The sequence below is a fragment of the Cucurbita pepo genome, chromosome LG15 (assembly GCF_002806865.2).
Source record: "Cucurbita pepo subsp. pepo cultivar mu-cu-16 chromosome LG15, ASM280686v2, whole genome shotgun sequence".
Taxonomy (NCBI): domain Eukaryota; kingdom Viridiplantae; phylum Streptophyta; class Magnoliopsida; order Cucurbitales; family Cucurbitaceae; genus Cucurbita; species Cucurbita pepo.
The window spans coordinates 8,163,053-8,175,841 of NC_036652.1; the positions used below are offsets into that span (position 1 = coordinate 8,163,053).

A 12,789-nucleotide genomic window follows, 5' to 3' on the forward strand; every position below is an offset into this window, starting at 1 on the left:
ACAACGTAGCTTTGATTTCTTCCGATGTGGGACTAAGTAGCTCTTCAAAAGTGAATCAAAATTAGTTCACCTTCGTCAAAACGTTAAATTGAGGGTTATAACTCAAAATTAGCCAGATTTTTACACAGTTTTTTGTTAAAATTAGTGACGAATTCATTAATATTAAACGGAGATTAAAAATTTAAGAGTTATTTAAGGTTTTTATGTTCTAAATGGATGAAAGTTTCAGGTACGGTGCAAAATTCAAATTCACTGTTCTATGCTTTACTTTTCCATGGCTCCCGACCAAAGAACTCCATTAAAACGGAGGGAATAGTTTCATCTTATATATATATAAATGCTTTTGGCTTACTCTCCTTCTTGGAGTTCCAAATTTTCTTCGGTTCGAAGAACGAAGTGGGAGGCCTAGAGGAAGAGTCTTATGGCGGGTTATAAGGGCCATGATGAATATGATTACTTGTTTAAGCTGGTTTTGATCGGTGATTCTGGGGTAGGGAAATCAAACCTGCTCTCGAGGTTTACCAGGAACCAATTTAATTTAGAATCGAAGTCTACGATTGGGGTTGAGTTTGCTACCAAGAGTTTGGATATTGATGGGAAGGTAATCAAGGCTCAGATTTGGGATACTGCGGGACAAGAAAGGTTTGCTTCTTCGTTGTTCTTTCTTGAAGTTTCAATCGATTTCAGTTTTAAGTCAACTTCCGATTATAGTTGCATGATTTCCTTGCTTCTAATCAATCGATTCTTTGCCAGAATATTGTTTGTGTCAATCGATATATCTTACAGTTGCTTGAAATTTCTGGAGTTGATTCGTTTTAGACAGCTTTTTTACCTTTAATTTGTGATTAAAGAAAGGGGAAGGGTTGGATTATATGTCGACAAAATCGTAGGATATGAGGCAAAAGAAGGCCTACCTTGATTTTATTGCTATTGTGTAGAATCTGATGCTCATGTTCAACCTGGTTCTATAAACAGAAAAATCGATATTCACCGAGTGCTCTGTTTTCCCCTCCACTACTTGTTTCTATGCTTGCAGCTCGATTGTGATTACTGTAGCTTAAGGCTAGAGTTCTGGTTTTGAATCTGTTAGCACTGATTGAAAATTAGCCTTTATCTTTGGAAATCTGATGGCTTCAAATGTTTAGTTTATCTTTTTTACCGATAACTCATCAGCTTAAGTTCGGAGTTCATTAGTGATTTAACATGGTATTAGAGTCGTGAACGTTCTATGTTTGAACCCCTTTAATGTCATTTCTTCCCCAAATTAATATCGATTTCCACTTGTTGAGCCTTCTACAAAATTCTAAGCCCACAGGTTAGAGAAAGCGTTGAAATATTAATATACTTAAATTTTGCGTAACGCATCAACTTAAGCTTTTGAATTCGTTGTTGGTTTAACGATTTCCATAGGGAATGATTGTGTTTCTGGCTTTTGTAGCGCTTGTTCTAGTTTTTATTTGCTTGTCCATTCGAAGAGCTTGTGGTAATAAGTCTGCATCGTTGCAAAATGAAACGGAGATTTTCTGATAAATTTTCGAGGTTGGTATTCGGAGGTCATAATGTTCGGATCATATGATGGTGCTTAGACTACTTTTCTTGTGTCCCTGGAAATGATCCCCATCGGTTCGGCATTCATACTGCCTTCCTTGTAGTTATGGTCAAAATACATGCAATGGTCTGGTGTGATATTAAGAATTGTAGCCTAGTTCAAGCTTCAAGGCTTGTCTTTACTGATACAATGGTCTGGTTTGATATTAAGAATCAGAGACCATTTATTGAAATGTGCATAAGCTGGCATCCAATGGTTCCTTTATTTGTGCAAAGGCTCCGTAGGCTGCGTAAGTACAACGAGCATAATTTGTCGCGTGAACTGTTTACGATATACTTGATATATCGAATAATTCAGGAATCTTTCTTGTTATGGACATGCTGAAGCTAGCAGCTAAAGACTAGTTATTTCATTAGTATGAACCATAGGAGTATTGAATACTCGTAGTTGTTTGAGCTCTGATATTTTCGAATTGCCTTATGCATCAAATGAATCATAGGACATGTGTTGCTGCGCTCAACTTTCCGTTGTTAGTCATTTGTTGTTTTCTTGTAATAGCTCAAGCTCACCGCTAGCAGATATTGTCCTCTTTGGACTTTCCCTTTCGAGCTTCCTCTCAAGGTTTTAAAACGTGTCTGTTAGGGAGAGATTTTCACACCCTGTTTCGTTCACCTCTCGAATCGATGTGGGATCTCACAATCCACCCCCCTCGGGGCCCAGCGTCCTCGCTGGCACTCGTTCCCCTCTCCAATTGATGTGGGATCTCACAATCCACCCCTATGTAAGACCCAGCGTCCTTGCTAGCACTTGTTCCTATCTTCAATCGATGTGGATGTTACGTTTCTTTTCTACCTCAAATTTTCCCATTTGAGGTTTAAAATTCTTTTTGTTCATAATGATTGTCATTTTTTTCATTTTTCCATGGTTTTTTTTTTTTTTTCTTTTCTTCTTTTTGGATAAGATTGTTTTGCCATGGTGAGGACATTATGCTGTGGTCATACTCTTATTTGCTTCCTTAGATTCAGATCAGCTCTATCTGTGTAGGTACCGAGCGATAACCAGCGCTTACTACCGTGGAGCAGTAGGTGCTTTGCTCGTGTACGATGTCACTCGACGTTCAACATTTGAAAATGCAGCAAGATGGTTAAAGGAATTGAGGGATCACACAGATCCAAACATGGTAGTGATGCTCATTGGCAACAAATGTGATTTACGCCACCTTATTCTTGTTCCAACAGAAGATGGGCAATCCTTTGCTGAGAGGGAGTCTTTGTACTTCATGGAGACCTCTGCACTCGATGCAACAAACGTCGAAACCGCTTTCACCGAGGTGCTCTCTCAAATATATCGAATCGTAAGCAAGAGATCAGTCGAGGCAAGCGATATCGGAAGTGCTTCAATGACCCTCCCATCAAAAGGCCAGACAATAGATGTCAAGGACGATTCGTCGATTCTGAGGAAGATCGGATGTTGCTCCAGCTAAGAAAAATAAGCTTTGAGCCTGACTCGGAATTACAGCAAGCGACATTTCTTCTGTATATAGTTGTATTGTATCACTTTCTGTAGAGTAAGAGCTCGGTCGTTCGTGATGGTTGTTTCAAAGGCGCCTTCCATATAAGTGTGGAGTTTGCTCTTCTTTCAATTCGAACATTTGAAACCTGAAATTTACCGTTGTCGTGTTTACTCTTTGGTATCAAACCTCCAAAGCGAAAAAGAAATGAATAATTTCATATATATCTTTGCAAATATTCTTCGATTTCAACTATGTTCTTAAACTTTATATTGAAACTTTTAATTTCTCGTAAAATAATTATCTTTATCAACGCATTTTTTTAATAAAAATGATCGTCATTTTTTTGTCTTTACTTTAATAGAAAAATATTTTTTTAAAAATAAAAATAAAAAATAATTTTGGTAGTAGATGCTCAACTAAAAAACATTTCATTATTTCTCAACAATCTTGGCTAGCTTTCACTGTACAAACACAAACCCACCGAACCCATTTTAAAACTAAATTAAAAAAAGAAAAAAAAAAGTAATTATAATTCTCTCTCTCTCTCCTCTCTCTCTCTCTCTTCTTCTTTCATCTTCTTCTCTGTTTGTAAAGTGTCCAAAGCAATGACCAATTGGCGATTGCCAAGTGGAGCTATAAAAGCGAAAGAAAGTGTCGGTCTTGTTCCTGTAAAACAAACGAACTAAAGCCTAAAAAAATCCTAGCAGTCTAATACTCTGCCACGTGTCCGGTTCGGTCCGTCCGGTTGGACCGCTCGCCGTCGCCCGAAAACCATAGAGCCTTCGGGTAACTCCCCAAGGTCAGCAAATAACGATTCGTCCTCGTCATCTCCTCTTGTGGACAAAACCATTACATCGGCGTCGTCGAATATGTCGCCTCCCCCGCAAATTGGGCCCTCCAGGATTCTATCATATGCCACGTCAGCCAACCATCCAAAATCGCCGATGCATGGTTTTATCATCAGCGAATCGCCGCCGAGTTCTAGTTCAGGCTGACTCGCGAAAACCGCAGCCGCCTCCTCGAATTTCGCCGCTGCCGGCAATGAGAGATCGGTGTTCGTATGGTCGCCGGAGGAAGTGGACGACGACGTCGTAGTGCTCCCCGGGGATGAGAAGTCGGGTGCAGCGGCGATCGCGGCGGAGGACGGCGAGGAATTGTGGTGGTGGTGGTGAGATTTGGTTGCCGGTAGTTGGTGGTTGTGGTCGAAAGCGTAGGTAATAACGAGCTTGGTGGGGTCCACACGGCTTCTCTCTACTTGCTTTCTGGCTGGGCAGCCCTTGGAGCTACTACATCGATAATATCCCCTATAATAAAAAATATATATAAACAATANAAAAAAAAAAAAAAAAAAAAAAAAAAAAAAAAAAAAAAAAAAAAAAAAAAAATCAATAGCCAATAACGAAGTAAGAAAGATAAAATTAAAAAAAAATTAAACTTTCATTAAAAAAATTAACTTATTTAAATTTATATTAAAACGGGAATAAATATGAAATTTTGACTTTTTTTCTTTTTTTGACTCAAAACAATTTGACAATTTGATTTGTATATGCCGACCAAAAACAATAATATGTTTTTTTTTTCTAAAAAAAGCAATTAAATAATATTTTATCCAAAGAAATTTCAGTATGCCTTCGATGTGAAAGGCACCTTGGAAAATGTCGTAATTTCCGTTTGTAGAAAATTAATTAAAATTCAAAGACCGTTTAAAATATTCAATTTCAGAAATAATTAAAAATCGTGCAATAATTAGGTAAATAAGAAAATAAATAGAGCAATAATTAAAATTTGAAGACTATTTTATAAAAAAAAAATATTTTTAATACAGCCAGATTGAATTCGGCGTAATTAGGGCAATAATTAGGTAAAAGAAAAAGGAAAAAAAAAAGGTGAAGAAAGTGAGCGTGTTGTACACGCTACTGTGAGAGCGATTGGATAATGAGTATGATCCCAATTCCCAACTAGACAAATAAAAAAAATCAAGCGCTTAATAGCAAAAGCCGCCTTTAAGCTAAAATGCGCCAATCTTTATCCAGATCCCGTAGTAGCCGGCCGGCAGCCGGCGGCGGCGGCCAACAAAGTCCAGAATTGAAATCTCAACCATTTTTTCAACTACTCAATTAAATGAGCTCAAATTAATATCGAAATGCACCAAAATAAATGCAATTCCATCTACGACTAGAACTTAATTAATGAAATAAATAGATATTAATCATCCAAAAAAAAAAAAAAGAACCCGGAATTACCGAAAATGCCCCTCGAGTTTGTATACTATATTGGTGTACCTGGGATAAGGAGAGCCTTTGATTGGCTTTTGGCCGTATTTCCTCCATGCCCATGAATCGGACGGTGGATATGCTTCCCCTTTGCTCTTAGATCCCTCCACGTCGCCGATCGGTACGGACACTACTCTCTTCTGAACTCCCCTTCTACTGTATACAACAAAACCCCCAAACAACAAAAACAATCAAATTACAACTCAAAATTATAATTATTAAAAATAAAATTAAAAAAAATTCAAACTGACCTCTTTTTGGGAGGGGGGCCGGCGGCGGGTTTTGAATCATTGTCGTCGGAGGGTGACTCCGGTTGGCCGTCATCCGACGTGGCTTCTGGATCTTCTTGCTCTGAGACAAATGGGTTTGTACGAACACGGCGGTCCATGGCCGGAACAACAACAAACAATCAAAGAGAGAGACAGAGAGAGAGAAACCCGGTGGCCGGAATTTGTATGATGACGATGAATCCTGCGGCTGAGAGTAGAGAGAGAAAAAGGAATTGGGATTTGGGCGGAGAGATTGGGTAAGGAGAGGAGTGAGAGAATTAGATGAGGTTTAATACAAAGAGCAGTCATGGTGACAGATTGGCAGACTATGTTTGTTTATTAGGGACGTGCAAGCAAATACGCACTAAATTATAATGTTTTAGTTGAGGATTAAGGCTAAGGGGTTTAGCTTCTATACGCTCAGTTGCACTGTAAGGTTATGTACAATTATTCAATTATTAGATACATTAAAATTTAATTACCCAAACTTTTTATATTATATTTAATAAAAACTTTAAAAAAATATCATTTTTATTTATCTCTAATAAATAAATACTTTTAAATATTGTATTTGGTAATTTCATTTCATAGTTTGAAACCTAATGGGAATCCGGATTACACAATCCCTAAAAGTTCACACCGTGACGTGACGGAGGGAGTTGTAATTAATGTTAATAAATATATTTAGAAGAATAAATATTGGGATAATTATTTTAATTTGATGGCTTAATTAATAGGAAATAATATTTTATTGTTATTTGGTAAAAGTTTTATCTGTTTATTTAGAGAGTAGTTCAAACATTGTTGATTTGCGGCGTTGTTGCTCCATGCAAGAATCAAATCCCAAAGGCAAGATGGTTAGGTAAAGGCGATAAGGATGAGGACATAATTTTTTTTTTTTTTATTCGATAAAAATTAAAATTTTGAATACTACCTCTCAATTTTTATAATATATATATTTGTTAATTTATACAATAAATTTAAATCAATATCCAAATTTTAAAAAATAAAAATTCATTTTTTTTATTGTTCTAAAATATTTAGTCCGATTTTTAAGTCAATTCAAAAATTACAAAAATAAATAAATAGATTTTAAGTAAAATAAAATAGTTAACTGACCAAGTTCGATTAGAAGTATCTTTAGATTGTTAAAAAATGATAGGTGAGAGAGTCGAACAGTAACGAAGGGTGACAAAAAATGGTATGAGAGTCGAGAGACATGAGGATGATGGTAGAATGCAACGAAACGAGAGAGAGAGAGGAGTTGTAGATGACTAAAATGAACAAATATATATATATATACTCGACTGTAGAGGATGGAATGAATTTACTCGACTGTCAAGTTCAAAATTGAGTTTCATTGCATTAATGAATCTGGTTGAGAAGACTGAAAGAGGATAGGGGAAACTGATTTGCTCGTGAACCTATTAAGTCAGATTTAAGGAAGGAAAGGAAAAACTGATTTCCTCGTGAATCTATATATATATATTTATTTATTTATATTTATATTTATATTGGTCCAATTTAAATTGAACTAAAAATTTATGTTTTAAACTCGCAAATCGAACTAGTCTAGTGAGCTACGGCATATAAAAGAAGCTAGAGTAAAAGTAAAAAATATATTTTTTTTTAATTTAATAACGAAATAGAAATTAATAAATAATATTTTAAAATTGAAACTAAAATGATATTTAAAATATATATATATAAAAAGTTTGAGAACCCCACACGTTAAGTTTAATTTGACGTTAGTGTTGGGTTAATGTCAAGCGGCATGCAAATGTGCCTAACTTAATTGGAAAATTTCGAACTCAAATAAAATTAATAATTTTAAAAAATAAAATTAATGAGAATTTTTGAAGGGGGGGGGGGGAAGAGATCAATGGTGGCGACCAACGAAAAAAATTGGAAATTTGTCGTTTAGCTTTGGACGTCACCAGCTTGCAAATTATTGTTCAAACTTCTACAAAAACTACGTTTGAACGGTTGGCCAATGAGAGAGGAATCTTGGCACATGTTGACTTTTAATAAAAACAAATAAAATAAATTATTTTTAATCATAGGGCAACCATTAATTAATTAATTAATTAATTAAATATTGTATAAAAATCTCAAAATAATGAAATTCAAGCAGCCAGCTCGAGCTGGGGTTGCCCAGTAGAACTACAATATTTATTACCATTCACACGTATCAAATTTACTTTTTTTTTTTTAATCGAGTATCATCTTCTTTTACCTGCATTCTCGAGACAATGAGGTAAAATTTGTTACTAAAGTTTAGACGAGCTCTCGTAAAGGAGTACAGTAAATTCTTTTTTTTTTAATGGTTTTACTGAAGATCCCATAAGCTCGCTATCACATTATTAATGTTTTAATGTTACAAAGTTATATATATTTTTAAATATGTATTTATTAGCAAATTTAGAAACTAAAACTCGACTAATTTTGCATGACGAATATACCCTTTAAGGAGACAACTGCCCCCATGCCTTCCATTTTTGGTTCGCCCATTTCCAAAATTATAAGGAGAGGCAGATTTTTATTCGAGGTTAAAAGAGTCAAGTATTTTTTGCCCATATTAATTATACGCGCTGTTTATTTCCTTTCCATTTATGATCATACCAAAACGACGCCGTTCAAATAAAAGATTCCTAGAAAATTATAAATAAATAAATAGACAAAAGTGGAGTAAAAGAGGAGCTGGGTTTTAAAAATTAAGAATAATATTATTTTAATTTCTATATATTATCAAATAAAACTATTATCTGTCTGACTTCTTCCACGGCTTATTTAATGCTCGTCAATTATTGGTAATATATAATTATCGATATTAATTAATTACAACAGATCGAATGGATATTTACTATCCAAATGGGAATGATAAAGAAATAACGGGATATATAGATAATTTAATTTAATTCCGTAATATAATTTTAATATTTTGGTCAAAGAAATACGTTGACCAATTCTTATATTAAGTTTACTTCTTTGTTTTTTTAAATAAATTGCCATTCTTACGTTTGAGCTGTTGAAAAATACAACCAATCAAGTGACTATTTATAACCTATGCTTTATTTCGACATAATTAATGTTATCCGGGTTAGAATAATTCAACTTTTTTGGGTTAACGTGGATCTTAAGCCTGTGTCTGTTTCAAAAAAAAATAACCAAAAATAACTTTCAATTTTTTTCTAAAATTTACAAAATAATATTACTTTTTCCCGTCAAATTGAATTGGATGAGTTTTAATGATATTTTTCGTTAAACTTTACAAAGTTATCTTCCTGCTTCCCGCTTCAACATTGTCTTTCTCCCTTGCTCTAGGTTTTCCCTTCTACTTCTTGGATTAGACATATTCTTGCCGGAGCCAAGGGCAGCATCGTCGCTGAGCGACAGTCCCTCTTCATGGGTTAAACATCTTCACGAAAAGTGTTTCTCGACCTCTTTTTGAATTTTTCAGATCCAAGCTTCACGATCGTTCAAATCCGACACTCAGCTTGCGGGGTGTTAAGGATATTTAATACTAAATTATAGTTTACCATTTATGTCATGTTTGATATTTTATTATAAGGCAAATGTCTAGATATCTTCCTATTTATTGTTATTCCCATTTATTACTCTTTCCATATTTTTGTAATTTGTTTGTGTATAAATAAATAACTTTCACACCATTTACGCGTGTTGGACTAAGCAAACATCCTTAAAAAATTAAATAAAAATTATTTTTATGAAAGTTTATGGCAGAATCAAAAGCTATTAAATTGTAAAATATACTTAATGGCATGTTCAATTGAGTGAAGCCCTACAAAGACAAGAAAGTTTTGTGTCTCTTAAGGTAATGGCAACAATGTTTTTGTATAATCCTAAAAAATAAATATGTTTTTTTTTTTGTTTTTTTTTTACATAAATGGTCACATGACTAAGCAATGCACTAGTCAAAATAAAGTTGGAGTTTTAATTATGAGGATTTAATATTTTTTTTATTTATAATATTTTAATAACTGTCTTATAGATTCTTCCTATTTTTCTTTTAAATTTATGAATATATTATGCCATATAAAATTGTAATTTTTTAATTTATTTTTAGGGATCCTCATAATTTCCCATTAATTAATCTATGCTTCTAAATTAAGAAAAATATTAAATTGGAAAAGAGAAAAGCATGAGTAAAGTGAAATGGGCTTTTTGTTGCATCCATAATGTGATTGTGGCGTGCAATGGGCTTTAATGGGCTCAAGGAAAGTACTCTTGGAAACATCACTTTCTCCTTCATATCTCATCATCACATCCCCTCGTCCTTCACGTGGACCTAATTTCCCATTTATTATTTGTCGTCAAACAAGTATTTAATAATTGTCTATAAAACAAAATATTCGACTAATTTAAGGTCGTATTTTTACTATATACATTACATAAAAACATTATACATTTTCATGAATATTATTTATTATTCAAAAAAAAAAAATATTCGATGATATTATAAAGATGCCATTCCATTTGAGACAAATTATTTCATACCCATGAAATGGTCTTTTTGATGTTTGGTTTTTATTTCTTAATTTTTTATTTAAAAAAAAAAAAAAAAAAACAAGTCTGTTGGGAGTTTGTTTACCCATCTTTTTCAGGAAATTAATTTTAAAGTTAGTTTGTTTATTTATTTTTGGATTAATACTTTTAAAATTAAAAAAAAAAAATCATAAACTTTGTATATAATCTATTAGAATATATATATTTGTTTTATTAATATTCTTCAATTTAATAAATAAATAAATAAATAAAGACAAAGGTATATTTTTTTTTATATACTTTTTAGGTTAATGATAGTACAAGATTAAAAGTGCTTTTTATAATTTGTATTTTTGTTTTTGGATTAAACAAAAACGTGTGGATCACGTGCCCACTTTTAATATTAGTGCGGGGGACCAGTCGGCATTGCCCTTAAAAATTCACTACAAAAAGTTAATGCCTTCCCATTGGTTGCCAAAACTTTAAAAAAAAATTATAATAAATAATATATAATTAAAAAGTAGATAATTAGAATAATTAATTAGATGTCGTTTTCTTTGTCCAATCACATAATTTCCACGTCATTTAATCTTTCACAATATATATAATTAGCCAATATTAAATCCATAATTCGTATTATTACACAATTTATTATTTTATTAATGGAGAATATAGAAAAAAAAAACTGAAAAGAAATTGTCATATGCATTGTGATTGCCCATTGCCAATATTCGCTCTCAATTTCTCACGGGGCAAACAATTGGCAACACGTGCCATTGACCAATAGATTCGAATAAATAGAATCGGCTCCAGGTGATAATTTCCACGTAAATCGGAAATTTTTGTATAATTACCAATAAGTCCCTCATGGGGGATGGCCCTTAACTATATATTATACTTTTGATACCCTCCAATGATTGTAGCTTTGAATGCAAAACATTAATAATTGAAGAAACGTGCTTCATTATTACACCCGTAAATATGACCAAATTCAAGGGCATTAATGTAACGCAACAAACAACCATTTCTCTAATTTTTTTTATTTTAAAAAAGGGCCACTTTTCCGTTTCTTCCTTATCTATATAACTGTTTAAACCCTTAATTTCGTCCTCAAAAAACCTCTCTGAATTTTCCCACTAGCAATGGCGGCCGAAGAAATCCTCCCTCTTTTTGATCTATTCTGGTTTCAGAGCGCGGTTTTCACCGGGAAACCGCTTTTACCGACTCGCTTCGAGTCGCCGGAAAACCGCTTACAGAGTCCCGTAATGCAAGTGGTAAAGGTGAGATCTCAAAGCGAGTATCCGCTGAGCTCGAACTTCGCACCTCCGGAGACCGTTTATTACTCCGCCAATCAAAAGCTTCAGCCCATTCTCTCCGGGAAGGTGACGGAATTTGCCGGCGAGGAAGAGGGGAAACCGGCGAAGAAGAAACCGGAAGGGAGTGAAAAGGAGAGAAGAAGAAAAAGGGGGAGGGGGTTGAGTAAGAGCTTATCGGACCTTGAATTTGAAGAATTAAAAGGTTTTATGGATTTGGGATTCGTGTTCAGTGAGGAAGATAAGAAGAATTCGAGTTTAGCTTCGATAATTCCAGGGTTGCAGAGATTGGGGAAGAAAACAGAGGAAGAAGAAGGGATTGAAAGTGGGGTTTCGAGGCCGTATTTATCTGAAGCTTGGAAGGCGGTTGAGGAAGAAGAAGAGAAGAGGAGTCTGATGAAATGGAGAGTTCCGGATTTGGGTGCGACGGAAATGGACATGAAAGATCATCTCAAGTTCTGGGCTCATACAGTTGCTTCCACTGTCAGATAACACCAACTTTTTTTTCTTTTTTTTCTTTTTTTTTTTCTCTTCATTTTCGAGTGTAATTTTGTGTGTTTTTTTTATAATTTATTTTAAATTTGGAAAGTCATAGCCTTTTATATACTTGAAAATTGTACTAAAAACTAAAATCCAAAAAAATAATAAAATTTCTAGCATTGTATGCTAGATATTAGACCCATTATTGTATGGGTGATCTCACATTCATTAGAAAGAGGAACGAGTGTCAGTTAAGCGAAATTCGAACAAGGTGGATTGTAAAATCCCACATCGATTCAAGAGAGGAGGTGGATTGTGAGATCTGACATCGGTTGAAAATGGGAACCAAACATTGTTGATAAGAGTGAGAGAACCTCTTTGAGGAGAAATCCGAAAGAAAAGCTGAAAGAGAACAATATTTGTCATGGGTGCTCGCGAAGAAATACCCAAAATTTTTCTTGATAATTTTTTAGTTCGATTATTTAAAAAATAAATTTGTTGATAATTATTATGAAGCTCTAATACCAATTGTCACCGTCAGTACTTTTTCAATTGTGTGATCTTGACACGCTCACACCAATCTGAGAGGAGAACTCAGGCCCCATATATATTTTTCACTTAGGCAAAGTTTATGCAAAATCGAAACTTATTCGACCACAGATGACATTTGCACATCTGACTTTTGGCTCTACTCGAAATCAAGGGCTCTCAGCCCACACGGTTTAAAAAATAAAATTAGTATATTTTTATTTCTTTTAAAAAAAGAATAACAATAATTCTTGTGAGGGCAAATTTTCTCCCATTTTTGAAGCAAGTGGAAATACAATACGAGCGGCAATTTGTTCATAATAGTGGAATTAATTAATTAAAAGGGTCTACTTAAAAT

General features: G+C 34.0%; 3 protein-coding genes across 4 annotated transcripts; 2 read left to right on the forward strand and 1 right to left on the reverse strand.

Annotated features, from left to right (window-relative positions):
- Nucleotides 1–409: 409 nt before the first annotated feature.
- LOC111811237 (ras-related protein Rab11D-like) lies at nt 410–3,297 on the forward strand. Its single transcript, XM_023697997.1, has 2 exons — nt 410–642; nt 2,594–3,297. Exons 1-2 carry the CDS (start codon nt 422–424, stop codon nt 3,030–3,032), a joined length of 660 nt encoding a protein of 219 aa, XP_023553765.1. The 5' UTR covers nt 410–421; the 3' UTR covers nt 3,033–3,297.
- Nucleotides 3,298–3,467: 170 nt separating this feature from the next.
- On the reverse strand, nt 3,468–5,937 carry LOC111811225 (probable WRKY transcription factor 69). 2 transcript variants are annotated; one of them, XM_023697982.1, is made up of 3 exons: nt 5,587–5,937; nt 5,345–5,488; nt 3,468–4,366 (listed from the first exon to the last, which is right to left on the reverse strand). In XM_023697982.1, exons 1-3 carry the CDS (start codon nt 5,721–5,723, stop codon nt 3,763–3,765), a joined length of 885 nt encoding a protein of 294 aa, XP_023553750.1. In that variant the 5' UTR covers nt 5,724–5,937; the 3' UTR covers nt 3,468–3,762. The 2 variants fall into 2 exon arrangements, with proteins under 2 accessions (XP_023553750.1, XP_023553749.1); XM_023697981.1 differs by having other exon boundaries at nt 5,345–5,491.
- A 5,224-nt stretch (nt 5,938–11,161) lies between these two features.
- Nucleotides 11,162–12,127, forward strand: LOC111811624. Its single transcript, XM_023698561.1, has one exon. It carries the CDS (start codon nt 11,253–11,255, stop codon nt 11,913–11,915), a length of 663 nt encoding a protein of 220 aa, XP_023554329.1. The 5' UTR covers nt 11,162–11,252; the 3' UTR covers nt 11,916–12,127.
- The last annotated feature ends 662 nt before the right edge of the window (nt 12,128–12,789 follow it).

Coding starts and splice junctions, on each gene's coding strand:
- LOC111811237 (XM_023697997.1), top strand. CDS start 422: ATGGCGGGTTATAAGGGCCATGATGAATATGATTACTTGTTTAAGCTG. Junction 643..2,593: donor GATACTGCGGGACAAGAAAG/GTTTGCTTCTTC, acceptor CTATCTGTGTAG/GTACCGAGCGATAACCAGCG.
- LOC111811624 (XM_023698561.1), top strand. CDS start 11,253: ATGGCGGCCGAAGAAATCCTCCCTCTTTTTGATCTATTCTGGTTTCAG.
- LOC111811225 (XM_023697981.1), bottom strand. CDS start 5,723: ATGGACCGCCGTGTTCGTACAAACCCATTTGTCTCAGAGCAAGAAGAT. Junction 5,492..5,586: donor GGCCCCCCTCCCAAAAAGAG/GTCAGTTTGAAT, acceptor TGTTGTATACAG/TAGAAGGGGAGTTCAGAAGA. Junction 4,367..5,344: donor AAAGGCTCTCCTTATCCCAG/GTACACCAATAT, acceptor TTTTTATTATAG/GGGATATTATCGATGTAGTA.